Source organism: Polypterus senegalus, chromosome 1, assembly GCF_016835505.1.
Source record: "Polypterus senegalus isolate Bchr_013 chromosome 1, ASM1683550v1, whole genome shotgun sequence".
Lineage (NCBI taxonomy): Eukaryota > Metazoa > Chordata > Cladistia > Polypteriformes > Polypteridae > Polypterus > Polypterus senegalus.
In genome coordinates, this window is record NC_053154.1 from 197,742,888 (window position 1) to 197,756,676 (window position 13,789).

At 36.9% G+C, this 13,789-nt stretch overlaps 1 protein-coding gene across 3 annotated transcripts in view; it reads right to left on the reverse strand.

Moving 5' to 3' along the window:
- The window catches only part of ankmy1 (ankyrin repeat and MYND domain containing 1), a 40,834-nt gene that overhangs the window by 16,898 nt on the left and 10,147 nt on the right, over positions 1-13,789 (reverse strand). For 2 of the 3 annotated variants that reach the window (XM_039766476.1, XM_039766466.1), the window contains 5 exons: positions 12,368-12,744; positions 8,387-8,552; positions 5,187-5,327; positions 884-1,036; positions 370-477 (listed from right to left, as the gene is read on the reverse strand). In XM_039766476.1, coding sequence (XP_039622410.1) covers positions 370-477; positions 884-1,036; positions 5,187-5,327; positions 8,387-8,552; positions 12,368-12,744 — 945 coding nt within the window. The remainder of the gene's footprint in view (positions 1-369; positions 478-883; positions 1,037-5,186; positions 5,328-8,386; positions 8,553-12,367; positions 12,745-13,789) is intronic. The other variant, XM_039766480.1, reaches the window with a different exon arrangement.

The following is a 13,789-nucleotide window of genomic DNA, read 5'->3' on the forward strand; positions in this document are numbered from 1 at the left end:
ATGGTCATGGGGGTCTGCTGGAGCCAATCCCAGCCAACACAGGGCGCAAGGCAGGAAACAAACCCCAGGCAGGGCGCCAGCCCACCACAAGGTGCACACACATACACCAAGCACACACTAGGAACAATTTAGGATAGCCAATGCACCCAACATGCATGTCTTTGGACTGTGAGAGGAAACACCCGGAGAAAACCCACGCAGACACGGGGAGAACATGCAAACTCCATGCAGGGAGGACCCGGGAAGCAAACTGCAAGGCAGCAGCGCTACCCACTGCGCCACCGTGCCACATGTGTTTACTCAACAATACAAAATCTTTCTCAGAGTTTTTATTTTATGAAACCACTCACAAAGAAATTTTTTGCTTACCAAATGATTGCCAGTGGAAATAGCCAGCGAGAGTGCGGAATGTCCACTCCACAGCAAACTGTGATCAGCCTTATATTTTAGCAGCACACGAACTACATCTCTAGTATTCTGAAATAAATGAAGAACATTGTATACCATCTCAAAGTAGATAATGCTAGGGCCTATTATGACTGCAAAAACACAGATGTGACACTTGTGAACTACAAATATGAATATAGGCAAAAACTAAAATGCATATAGCAAGGGTTGTGTAAATGCTACAGAAGCTATATATATATATATATATATATATATATATATATATATATATATATATATATATATATATATATATATATATATTCATACATACATACACACAAACAAACATTTACACATATCCACGTTTAATGTCTATTGTTTCCTGCATAAAGTACATCTACCTGTCAAATTGATCAAAAATGGAACGACAGCAAAATAAGATAAATGGTAGTCTACAGCTGCTTATTTCTGAAAAAGTACAAGTTTTACTTACTCTGTAATTAATGGCTTGTTGACAAACAACATGTAGAGGTGTCCGGCCCCCTTCCACTGGTTTTTTATCAGGCAGGCTATAGAATTCTTGGGGTGGTCCTAATGAGCTACGGGGCTTTGTGCTGAATCCTGAAGGTGGTTCTTTGCTGAAGTTCTGATAGGGCATAAAATGATGGATTTAAACATGACATGTGGATAGTCATTGTACAAGTTATATGTACCAGTCAGATTGTGTATATTCTTTTTGTGTTTCAGTAAATTTCAAGTAAAAGCAGGGCCTGGTTTTGAAAATCTATGCATTCAGTTAGTTATAAAATATATTATCATGCCCTGAAAGCTTAAATAATATTTGAAATTCAAAGTAAAGTGAATTAATTTAGGTAAATCAAAAAGAATGAAGAAGCCGGTTTGAACTGTAATGAGGGTGAGTGTGTGCAAATCATGCCTTATTAAAAGAAAAAGTTTGGCCATCCATCTATCCACTTTCAATCTCACTTTCAATTAATTCAAGGAAAGGGGGGACCAGAGTCCATCCTGAAAATATCTAGTACATGTCAAGAAACTACACTGAATGGTACTGTATGAAGCAATACTGGTAAGTCTTAATGAAGACTCAACAATAAATAAAACATTTCAAAGAATCTTCCTTTCAATGATATTAGGGAATGGTGGCAGAGGGACTTTTTAATTAGCATCTCAGAAATGGAATGGGATTCAGCCATCCATAGAATATACTGTAGTTCTATATGTGATAGTCACTCCATAATTCAACTAGAAATCAATCACATTCGTCAAATTTAAAATTGTCTAAAATGTATCCATAGCAAGACCTAACTTGTGAGCATTGTCATATAGCTTCAGCATTACTAGGCCATATGTTTTGTGAAGGCAGTAAATTATCATAATTGTGGACAACATACTTCACAGAAAGCCTTGGTGTCACAAACATTCATAATCCACAAATGGTGATATTTGGTGTACTTGCAGAATGGAATTAAAATACAATGGAATAAATCAATTGTAAAATCCTATTCCACAATACTAACACATAGATGTATTTTGCCAAACTTGAAGGATCCTAACCCACCTTCAATAACTCAGTGGGTAAGCAATGTTCTGTATTATCTCAAATTAAAAAAAAAATCAAATTTATTTTAACAGGATATGTTCAAAACTTTACAAAAATGGAATGAATGTGTTATTTATGATTTAATAAGCATTCTATGCTGATAATGGACTCTCCTGTGGTATTAATTGCTCTATTAAATTTTTAAAATTAGATTTTTTTTTTTGCTCATGTCTTACTTGAGCTTTTTCTCTTTAGAGGGGGTGGAATATCACCTTGCAGGCTCCCATCAACCACCTTGCGAAGCTGCAAATAAAATGTCTCCCTCACTCACCATGGTTGGAGCATACACTGAGACAACAGACAAGGCACCTAGAAAGTGCCTTGATCTGAGTCTCATAATACGCTCGTTGAAAGGAGTCACATCGGACACATTTGAAAGGAGCCGATCCACCACGGCAACATCTACTCCATGAGTTTAGCAGCCGTCAGAGCGACCAGACCAATAAAAGGTGTACCCACCAACAGAGATCTGGAAAGTCCCTGGTCTGTGCTTCTCAGAGAGTGCCACCACTGAAAAGCGGAGTTTGCACAACTCTTCCGACAGCAGAGGAAGATTATCATCATGCCGGAGAGACAAGACGTACCACGTGCCTACCCAGATGGGCCAAATCAAATTGGTACCCGAGCTTTGCAGTGCAGCAGGCAACACCAAAGCAGCACACCAGTTCCAATTCCCAACAGGCCCAACCCATTTGGCTCTACGGCAGCTTTGACTCTTCCATAATGTGTCTGTCTATGGAGAGAGTGTCAACCTTTTTGAGAGGTTTACTTACCTCAGCCACGACATTCATGTCTCTGGTGACTCTTACTATGAGGTCAGCAGACGAACTGGGAGAGCATGAAGTCGCTGGAAAGAAGTGTGTGGTGTTCCTTATATCTTTTCAAAAGGACAAAGGTCCAAGTCTTTACAGTCCTGGTGCTTCCTCTTTTGCTATATGTTTTTGATACATGGATGCTATCCAGTGTCCTGAGACGAAGACTGGACTCCTTTGGTACTGTGTCTCATTACAGAATACTTGGGTACTGCTGATTTGACTTTGTGTTCATTGAGCAGTTGAGTCCTGAATGAGGCACATTACCTGCATTGTGAGGGAGCATCAGTTACGGCACTACGGCCATGTGGCGTGATTCCCCGAGGGTGATCCGGCTCACAGGATCCTTATTGTTGAGGACCTGAGTGGCTGGACCAGGCCAAGGAAACCAGCGTAACACCTGGCTGCCGCAGATGGATGGTCATTTCCAGAGGGTGGGGCTGGAACGTGTGTCTGCCTGGGGGATTGCCAACCAGGATCCTGAGTTGTTTCATAGTGTGGTGGATGCAGTAACACGCTGTGCCAGTGCATGCTCCCCTACCTGACCTGACCTGGAGGTTGAATCTTGTTGTTTTTCGTTTGTATTTTTATTTTTCATTGTTTTCTCTGGATTAATTATGAAGTGAATTGTTATATTTGTTATGTTATTATTATTTGATGGAGAAGTAGGCTGTTATAGTTTTCCTCTCCTCTAAATAAATAAAGAAAGAAAGAAAAATAGTGCTTATACTGCAGTCACATGTTATGGGATAAATGGAGAAATAATAGTTTACTAATAGGAAGCTTCATGTTATTGTCTTTTCAACTAGTAGCTCCCAGTGGCATAATTCAGTGATGATTTTATTACTCAAATAAGCTGAGTTGTGTTGCAAGACTGTTTATCTCATTCAAAGATACAAACATGAAAACAATAATGATCATTTCAGTCAGAAAAATCAATTGTGTGGAGCAAAATGATGCATTCAAAATACAATTAGTTTATTTTCATGAATAAATGCAGCTAATCTTTAATTGCTATTATTCTTGAAGAAAATTTGATTGGAAAACTCCACTTTTGTTGAGGAATCTTGAATACAGAGCATGTATGAATTTTTAACATTTTAAAATTTCGCTTTAAAAAGAATTGGTAAAGAAGAAATAAATTATGTAAGCATCTCTCTAGAAGCATACAATGAACAAATAAAGTACTCAGTATTTACAGAACATTACACTAAAAACTTCACAGCTGCATCATGTACATCTTATATGATTCCGAATTTATCTAGATCTACCATCTGTCACGGTCCTGAGCGATCAAAAAAAAGATTTTAACTATAATTAATCATAAACCAACACCTGACAAAAATCAGTATTATTTTTACACAATTGAATAAAAGCTACTGAGGCACCACTTACTTATTTAGGCTACTTTTTTAACTCCATGATTTTGTAAAGTGCTGTTAAAAAGTATATAGTTAATGTAGTATACTAACAAGTAATTGCATTTCATAATATATGTTATTTTCTGTTACAAAGCTATTTAATAAACAAAAATGTGATATTGTAATTGACTCTTTGAAGTAACTACTATAATGCTCCAGCTATTAAATAAGTCAAATAAGCAGCTGAATGAAAAGTTTATCTCTGAATGAGTTTGCCCTATGATGGGCTGGCTCCTGCTCTGTGCCCAATGTTAGCGAGATAGAACCCATGAAATCATGTAAGTGAATAAATGGATTTGAAAAAAGAATAAAGAATCATTTTGTTCAGGGGAAGATTTGCATACTTTCCCCTGGTAATAAACATACCAAAATCAGATTCTACTGGGGAATTATATGTTTGTTAGTTTTAAAGGGGCAATCTGAGAGAACGGTGATAATATTTTTTTCACCTATATTGAGCATCTACTATTACAAAAAAGATCATAGTGACCAAGTAAAGCCTAACTGCTAAATCTTTTTGAAATTTTACCAATAAAATATTTTCACCAAAACAGTCATTTTACATTTTAATATATTTGAATTTCCCAGGATGCCCACCTCAGGATTTAATAGAAAATAGAACATAAACTAATCTTCCAATGCATAGTTAGATTGTGTAACAAGATGAACATATATCACAACATAATATTCTCAAGCACACTTAGTCCAGCTCATGATCCTGAGAACACTGAGGCTATCACAACACAAGGCAGAACTAGCCCTGGATGGGACACCATCACATGACCCACTCACATACAGCCAACTTACTGTTGCCAGTTCGTCTTGTGATTTCTAAATCCAGGGTTTGCTTAAAAGTTAACAAAGCAAAAGGGTCATCTGCCAGACAAAATTCAAGCAACATGATCGTAGGTCTGATACTGAGGAATTCCAAAGGTTTCTGACCTCATCAGGCTCATGTAAGTCTTCTGAATCCAGTGCCATTACATCTGGATCGGCAGCAGCTTGCAGCAGCAGCTCTGTGATCTCAACTGCCTCCGTCCCTGGTAATGATGCCGCAATATGTAGAGAATTCAGGCCTTTAAGCTGCAAAACATGCAGGAAAAAAAGTGAAATAAAATGAAGCTATCCTACATCGTGTACTGTAACTATCAGGTTGCTGTTCCTCATGACTGAAATGTGCTAACAGACTCAAGTTGGGTGCTAGTCCAAAGCTAGAAAGGCAAATGACAGGAGCAGCATTGTTGTGGAGATTAACATTTAATATTTTGATAATTATTAGTAGCATCCTTCTTTAAGTAGGTCCCTGTGATTTCCTTCCCCAAAAACTTTAAAATATTAGTTTTTAATGATGGAATTACTGGCCACCAGTGACAGACAGGGCTAGTTTTATTACTTAATGACTTGCATTTCCTTTCTTTCTGTGTTTGAAAAATGCTGACAAGAAACAAAATTGGACTTGGAGGCAATATGTTAGTTATTTATAATAAACTAGCCATGTGCGCCCAACTACGTTGCAAGTGTTAAAGTTGTCTGTGAAGGGCTCCCTATTTAAACGCGGCTGCCAGTTGTGAACTGGGCCCTTCATCGCACAGCATTATGATTTTTTATAAGGGAAACAAAATTACAAAAGAAAACCCTTGGACATTGATTCGATAGGAACGGCCTACTCAGAATCACTGTCCGAATAGTAATTATGTGGTGGTGTAGGAGCATTTCTGTAGGAGCTTTTGTCCGTTCACAGTCCCTCTCGTTTTTAGGACACTGTCGTTTCCTCTCACAATATCTTCTCAACTTTTCTCCAATCTTGCAGGTTTCTTTGTGGCAATCCAAAAAGTAAGGCAATATACATGGAGCAATGGTTATTAAAGGGGGACACATAGGTATCCAGGCTCTTTAAAGCATAAATAGGGATCACTTCACTGACATGTGAGCAAGCCACGGTACAACTGTGAGACACGCAGCACTCGCCGGCTACAACGTAACAATAATAATTTCCGGAACGTGCTGTTATGTTGTCATTCATTTTACCCACTGTCTTTCTTTCATTCATATGTTACGTAGGCACGCACCTTTTATCTTCGGCAATCTCATTCTCTAACCAGGCCTCAGGAGCTAACCAGCGTAACACTGTCTACCACCCCTTTCGTTATTCCGGCACATTGTTGACATCTGTGAGTAACAACAACGTACTAAACTGGAAGGTGGTCTACGCATGCATGGAATTTGTGGACAAACAAAGATCAAGATCTAAATGAAGATCTCTTTAGTTAATTTAAAGCACAACAATTTGTTTAGTTTGAATGTCTGTGTTTTAAGGTGTGACTGGAGTACTACAGTCTTCAGTAGTATAAGCCTGGAGGAGATTCTTAATGTAATGCCTATGTTTTAGCTGTCTCTCTACTGCCATCTAGTGCTTCTTCTTCTAAATCATTCGCGGACAAACAAAGATCAAGATCCAAATGAAGATTATATATAGAGATGCCGTGGAAGAAATCATTCTGGGGGCACATCAGCAGCATCATGTCCTTAAGTTTTCTACTCCTTTTTGTTAATCTCTTCCTCATATATATATATATATATATATATATATATATATAAGCATTCAATTCATTCTAGGTTTGGGGACAGTTCAAGAGTGCTACCTAACTTCCACAAGTCTGTTTTAAATAAAATTAATGATCTCAAAGTAAAACTAATCTACACATTGAATCAGAGCCTTGGTTTAATTAAACTGGCAAGGTTGCCAGCTAGGAGGATTCATTCTAATTACTGTATATAATTTAAAGGGTTTAAAGCAGAAATCCAAATTTTTCATAACTCTATCCTTGGGGAGAAACTGCTGACCTTTAACCATAAACGTGCACCCATCTTGGGTGTATAAAACCAGTGATGTTTTATTTTCTCTTTGATGGAAAACAGGAGTGGTCTGGTGTTCTACACTAAACATTTTATTGTTAAAAAGGGCTACAATTTTCCAAGATTGATAGTCATAAAATTTTGTTTAGTTACTTTCTCAAAAACAATCCTTTAAAATTGGTAGGGATTTATATTTTTTTCCAGTTGGTTCCATTTCCTGCAAGGCCAAAACACCACAATGGTGTTCCGACTCCAGATGAAACACTGATCATATGAGGCTGTGCATGAGGCAGTGGACATGATCTGTTGTTACTCCACAATACAATATTTACATTTTTATGTATTTTGCAGCCATTTGAGCACCCCATAAATCAAAGTAAATGGTTGTAGGCTGGACAGAAGTAGAAAATGCAGAAAATGGATTTATATCCATAAATCGAACTGGCCTTGTATTTCTCATAAACCTACAAAGCCCAAAAATGGGAGAGCTTGGAATAATGTTATACATATATATATATATATATATATATATATATATATATATATATATATATATATATATATATATATATAGTTCCTCTCTATGACATAAAGACCTGTATGTCCACCAACTTCCATACAGTTATATTCTATACAGTTGTTTTGCTACTTATGCAGGGCCACATTTGTGCTTATTAATAGCACAGGTAACATGCCTGTTTTTCATGTCTTTCAGGGGTTCTTTTCTATAACCAACAAAAAAGAATAAACACACAATTTTTGCTAATTGCTTGATCTTTTAAATTCCACCCAAATATCCTTCAGTGTGACAAATAACTTTGGAATATAAGTGAGTTCCTGGAAGTGTTACTAGCATGCACTTTATAACTGCATATAGGACTTTCATCTTATAATGGAAGTGAACCAAATATACTAACAAGTGTAAATGGGTACAGGCTTGAGGCAGGATTCTGACAGCTTAGTAAATCTTGATGGTTCAAGAGTTCCTTCTATCTCTAGTCTGTGGGTCTAAGGGAACTTAAGTAGTAACAGTCAACTTGTGTCAGATTTTAGGGGTTCTATTTCTCTTTAACTGAGACACCTGAAAACAAAGGAGAGGTAGGCAGCCTACTGACAGTTTCCATCATCACAAAATAGGATTTAATATTTTTACTTAAATCTCTGGTCATGAGATCACTGAGCCATCACTGCAGCCACATGTAAAGTCAGAATACACTGCAGTAGAAGGTGAAACTGCTGCCTGCTTACAAATAGGCAATAATGCTACCAGACAGGAATTAAGTTACCTCCTTTGAAAGAGTTAGATCTGTCCTGGCACCACATTCCAGAAGATGCCGAACTGCTTTGCTGTCACCCGCTTTGACTGCAATGAAAAGCGCTGGCACTGGCACCACTGAAATATTGGGATCGGCTCCCCTGCTCAGTAACAGCTTGATTGTTGATTGCAAGCCCCTGTGTTTATAATATAGCATATAATTTAGGAAACACAAAAATACATTTATTTTTAAATTTGTAAATCTTTACAATTCTTTTTTTGTAGAAAGTCTCATCCCAAAAATATTAAAACTTAATTTGCACTTCAAAATTTTACAAAAGAAAACCTTGCCTTTTGGGTTTTCCTGAAAATATCTAGACCTCAGACCAAAAAAAAAAAATAACACACGTTCTGGCATCTCTACATTATTTACTCACCCATATTCTCAATCTGCTTATTCCAATACAGGACTGCAGGGAGACAGAGTCCATTCCAGCTATACCATACAACAAGTGGAAACAAATCCTGTATGAGGATAATCTCAATTATATGAATGCTGGGCCAAGTCAGAGTTATCAATCAATCTAAGTCGCACATCATTTGGATGCAGGAGATAAATAGGGAACTAGAATAAAACGCATGCAGGCATGGGGACAATGTGTAAACTCCACATCAACAGGTTCTTGGTTGTGGTTTTATGCACAGGACTTTGCATTAACAGGTATGCTATGGCGTTATTTCAGTGCCACTATTCTGAGCACACGTAAAAAAATATTGAGCGCACGTAAAAAATTGCAAGTGCAAGTGTTGCATTTTGAAGAGAAATTTATTTTGAGCGTACAAAAGCTGAATTTGAGTGAACAAAATTCATTGCTGCGTGCAAAAAATGTATTTCAGTGTTTGCGCTTATCCATATACACACACACAATAGCACCCCCTCTCGCTCAGTTTTTTCATTTGCGCTTGCTCGCAATGTGTTGCTTGCGCCACAACATTCTCTGCTGCGGCGCCAACTCTCTGTACACCGTTATAAGTGTGCCACAAAACCAACCAATCACAGACTTGGTTTCAAAAATTCTGATTGGCTCTTACGGTCTCCAATCAGCTTGCTAGCTGCTGCATTCCGGAAACAGTCCGAAATGTAGCTAAATCCAGCTAAACTCAATTAAACCCCAATTTGCGGATAATATCTTTAATTATTTTATTTTAAAATAAAATAAATAAAATAAAAGCGCAAGCAACACATTGCGAGCAAGCGCAAATGAAAAAACTGAGCGAGAGGGGGTGCTATTGTGTGTGTGTATATGGATAAGCGCAAACACTGAAATACATTTTTTGCACGCAGCAATGAATTTTGTTCACTCAAATTCAGCTTTTGTACGCTCAAAATAAATTTCTCCTCAAAATGCAACACTTGCACTTGCAATATTTTTTTACGTGCGCTCAGAATAGTGGCACTGAAATAACGCCATAGTATGCCACCATGCCTTCACATCATGCCTTCACATCATCATTTCAATTCAATTCAGATTATTCTCACAGTGCACAATTATTTATATTAGCCTAAGTATAACAGTATGTAGCTAAATCATGCAGAATGCAATCATACCCTCAGACAGGTGACACGGAATTGAATTAATCAAAAATAAGAGCCTCAGGAGAGGACTATGCAGTGGAGTCAGAAAGTATTTAGACCTCTTCATTTTCTGCCCACTTTATTGCATTATAGATTTCATTTTTCATGAATACATTTTAAATTTTTGTTCATCAATATACATTCAATAACCCATTCCAAAAAAACTGAAAACATGCTTTCAGAAACTTTTGCAAATTAAAACAAAATCAAAAACTGCAATCTCTCATTCATATAAATATTCAGACCCTTAATTCAGTACTTTGTAGAAGCCCCTTTGGCAGAAATTACAGCTTCAAGACGTCTTGGGTAAGTATCTACAAGCTTTACACACCTGGATTTTGGCAATTTATCCCAATTTTACTGGCAGATCCTCTCAAGCTGTTTTAGAGTGTATGGGAAGTGTCTGTAAACTGCCATCTTCAGGTCTTTCCACAGATGTTCTATGGTGTTTATGTCTGGGCATTTCTTGGGCTACTCAAGCACATTAAAAGACTTGACTTGGCAGTACGTATTGGGTCTTTGTTTTTTGGAAATGTGATTTGTTGCATCAGTCTCAAAACATGTGCACTCACAAGCAGGTTTTCTTTAAGGACCTCTCTGTATTTGGTTACATTCATCCTTCCCTCAACTCTGCCCAGTTTCTTTGTCCCTGCCACTGAGAAGCATCCCATTGCATGATACTGACACCACCATGCTTCATTGAAGGGATGGTATTAGACAAGTGATGAGCAGTACCTGGCCTTCTCCAGACACACTGCTTGCATTTCTGACTTCATTTTTTGTTTTATCGGACAACATAATCTTTTCTTTATGCTCCCAAAGTCCTTTAAATGCCATTTGGCAAACTCCAAGCAAAGGTTAACCACTCTAACCATAAATGCCTGATTGATGGACTGCTGTTGAGAGGGCCGTCCTTTCAACAGGTTCTCCTGTCTAAGCAGAGGACTTCCAAATCTTTGTTAAAGTGACTGCTGGGTTCTTAGTCACGTCCATGACCAAGGCCCTTCTTGCCTGGTTACTTAGTTTGGCAAAAAGGCAATTCTTGGAAGAGTCCTGGTGGTCCCAATTTTTTTTTCCATTTGACGTTTACTGAGGCCACTGCACTCCTAGGAAAATTTTAAGCTTTCATTTTTTAAAAGAAAATTTTTTTTGCCCTTACCCTGATCTATGCTTATCACCACTATGCTTATCACCACAATTTTATCACAGAGATCTACAGAGAGGTCCTGATCCTTGGACTTCATAGCTTGGTTTTTATCTTGACATGCACTGTGAAAGGTGGAACCTTATATATTGTACATAGGTCTGTGCCTTGCTAAGCTATGTCTGATCAATTAGGTGGACTTCAGTCAAGTTCTAGACACACAAGGATAATTGAAGCTAACAGGATGAACCTCACCACAATCTAAATGTGCCACAGAAAGTGGTCTGAATACTTACATAAATGAAAGGTTTTAATTTTTTTATTTATAATAAATTTTCAAACCTTTCAGAAAACATATTTTCACTTTGGCATTATGGGGTATTGAATGTAGATTGACTGGCAAAACTGGCAAATGTACTCTTTTAAAATTAAATCTACAACACAAAGTGTGCAAAAATTGAAGGGTTGTGAATATTTTCTGAGTCTATTATATAAGGTCAAGTTAAACATGCTTGAGTTAAAATTTCAAAATACATATCTCACCAAGCACTTTAAATTTGCAAAGTTTGAAAGAAAAGCCTTAAAACCTACTGAAATACAACTAAGCACAGCCATATGCAACCTCTTTCACATTGATTTACGTAGTAGCAAATTTCGAGCAATTTCCAAAAACAAAAAGAAAAGTGCACATAGGCATCACTGAATTAGAAGACAATAAACTTGAACTTTAAATGGATGTTGCACAAGTGTCTCCTTCAGATGAAACAGAGTGTTCTATTTTCACAAACACTTAAACTGTATTAATACACACTTCATATCTATGTGCTATTTTGTATTTCAATGCCTTTGTGATTCAAATGCATTTTGCGAAAATGTAAGTATTTGTCTGGAAAATAACAGGAATAGAATAAATGGAGCCCTAAATTACTGATGCTCACCTATTTTCTTTTAGACAAAAATAAAACCAGTCAATGATCACAGACATTTTCAAAAATTCTAACAATTCCAGTCTGTTTGCCTGGAGTTGTGATCACAATTAATTCCTCATATGTGTAACCCTGTAAGTATCATGTGCGAAATAAGCTACAGTCAACATCTCAAATTCTTTTTCCAGCTTATCACAAGACTTGATCAGGTGTAGAAACCATTTTTAACATAAATCCTCTTATTATGCATGTACAGATACAGACACAGATTTTCTAATAATTAATAATGGATTTTAAAATACCTACTCTGAATTTTTGGATGCCAATTTCTGAATATTGTCTAAAGACTCTCTGTATGACTTCACAAATTTTTTGTGGGAAAAAGGTTGGGCTTGGAGTGTCTGCTCAGAGCCATCAAAGGTAAAGCTCAGTAAACTTTCAGCAGAATTAAAAGCATCATCTAAAGCCTGGTCCTGTTTCCCTTGAGCATCAGTTTTCTTGTCTTTTTTTTTGATCCCCTCTGTGACAGACAGGCTTGGTTCGAAAGTAACACCACTAACAGATTTCAAACTTTCCTTCTCCATGGACACTTCTTCTTGTATATCACTTTCATTTAACCATTCGTCATCCTTTATTTCAGTGTTCATTTCAGTGTTCCCAGATATATTCTGTGATTGTATTGTCTAAAATAAGAAAATACAATAAGCTGCACTTATTATAAAACTACATCCAGTACAGGCAGAATATTCACATTTGACAACGCTCAGCGTTAGAAAGAAATTGTCTTTTAAAAAAATAAAAAATTGTTTGTGGTCAATTTTGCACTACCTCTTAGGATTCAAAAGGTAAGGTAGAAACCAGAATCCAAAATAAAATGACAGGTAAATAATATTTTGCTCTATATGTGCATTTCATCATTTTGCACACATGAATACTCTATATTTTCTACATTTATATATTTAAATGTGGATCAGGCATGCAATTATATTTACATATAGATATTACAAAAGCATGTACTATAATAAATGACGACACATAATTTTAAACTGTACAAGACAAGGCCATTCAAGATAAACATCCACTCAGGGACAGTCTGTAGAAAAACAACAGATAAAGCTAATTATCTGGTATCATAGTCTATTGATCTTTAGCTAGAACTTAGATTTTTTTTCTGAAAAAGTTCCTGAGTAAAAGATAAGAAGGGAATAAAAATGAACAAATTGTTAATAAAAAAATGAACACACTGTAACTGCCATTGATTGGAGAAACATTTGAATACTAGTTGACACCCACCATAGCATACAGCGGTGTAATAATAGGAATGGTAAATGGTGAGAAAGGAATTCAGAAATCAAGAAGAAAGAAATACTTCTTGAAAGATGTAGTTGTGAATATGTGTTTTGCTGGAGACGACAGATAATGAGTTGAAAGATCTAATCTCGGAAAGAGCTTGAATTTCAGCTTCACCACCATAAACTGTAGATGTTGCCATGTATTGATAGTACTCGTGACTTGCTGTGATAACTCGACTTGCATTGGAAAGAATAATCTCCAAATCTGTCCCAATGTGATGCAACGAAATGTACTGTCCTATGTCATAGTGAGAGTGCATTGCCTTCGTTAACCGTTTGTGTCAAGAAATAACCCACTGATAGGAACAGGCAGTTGCCGGATCCCGGAATACAGATGACGTTGTACAAAAACCCGTCGACAGAGAAGATACTGTTG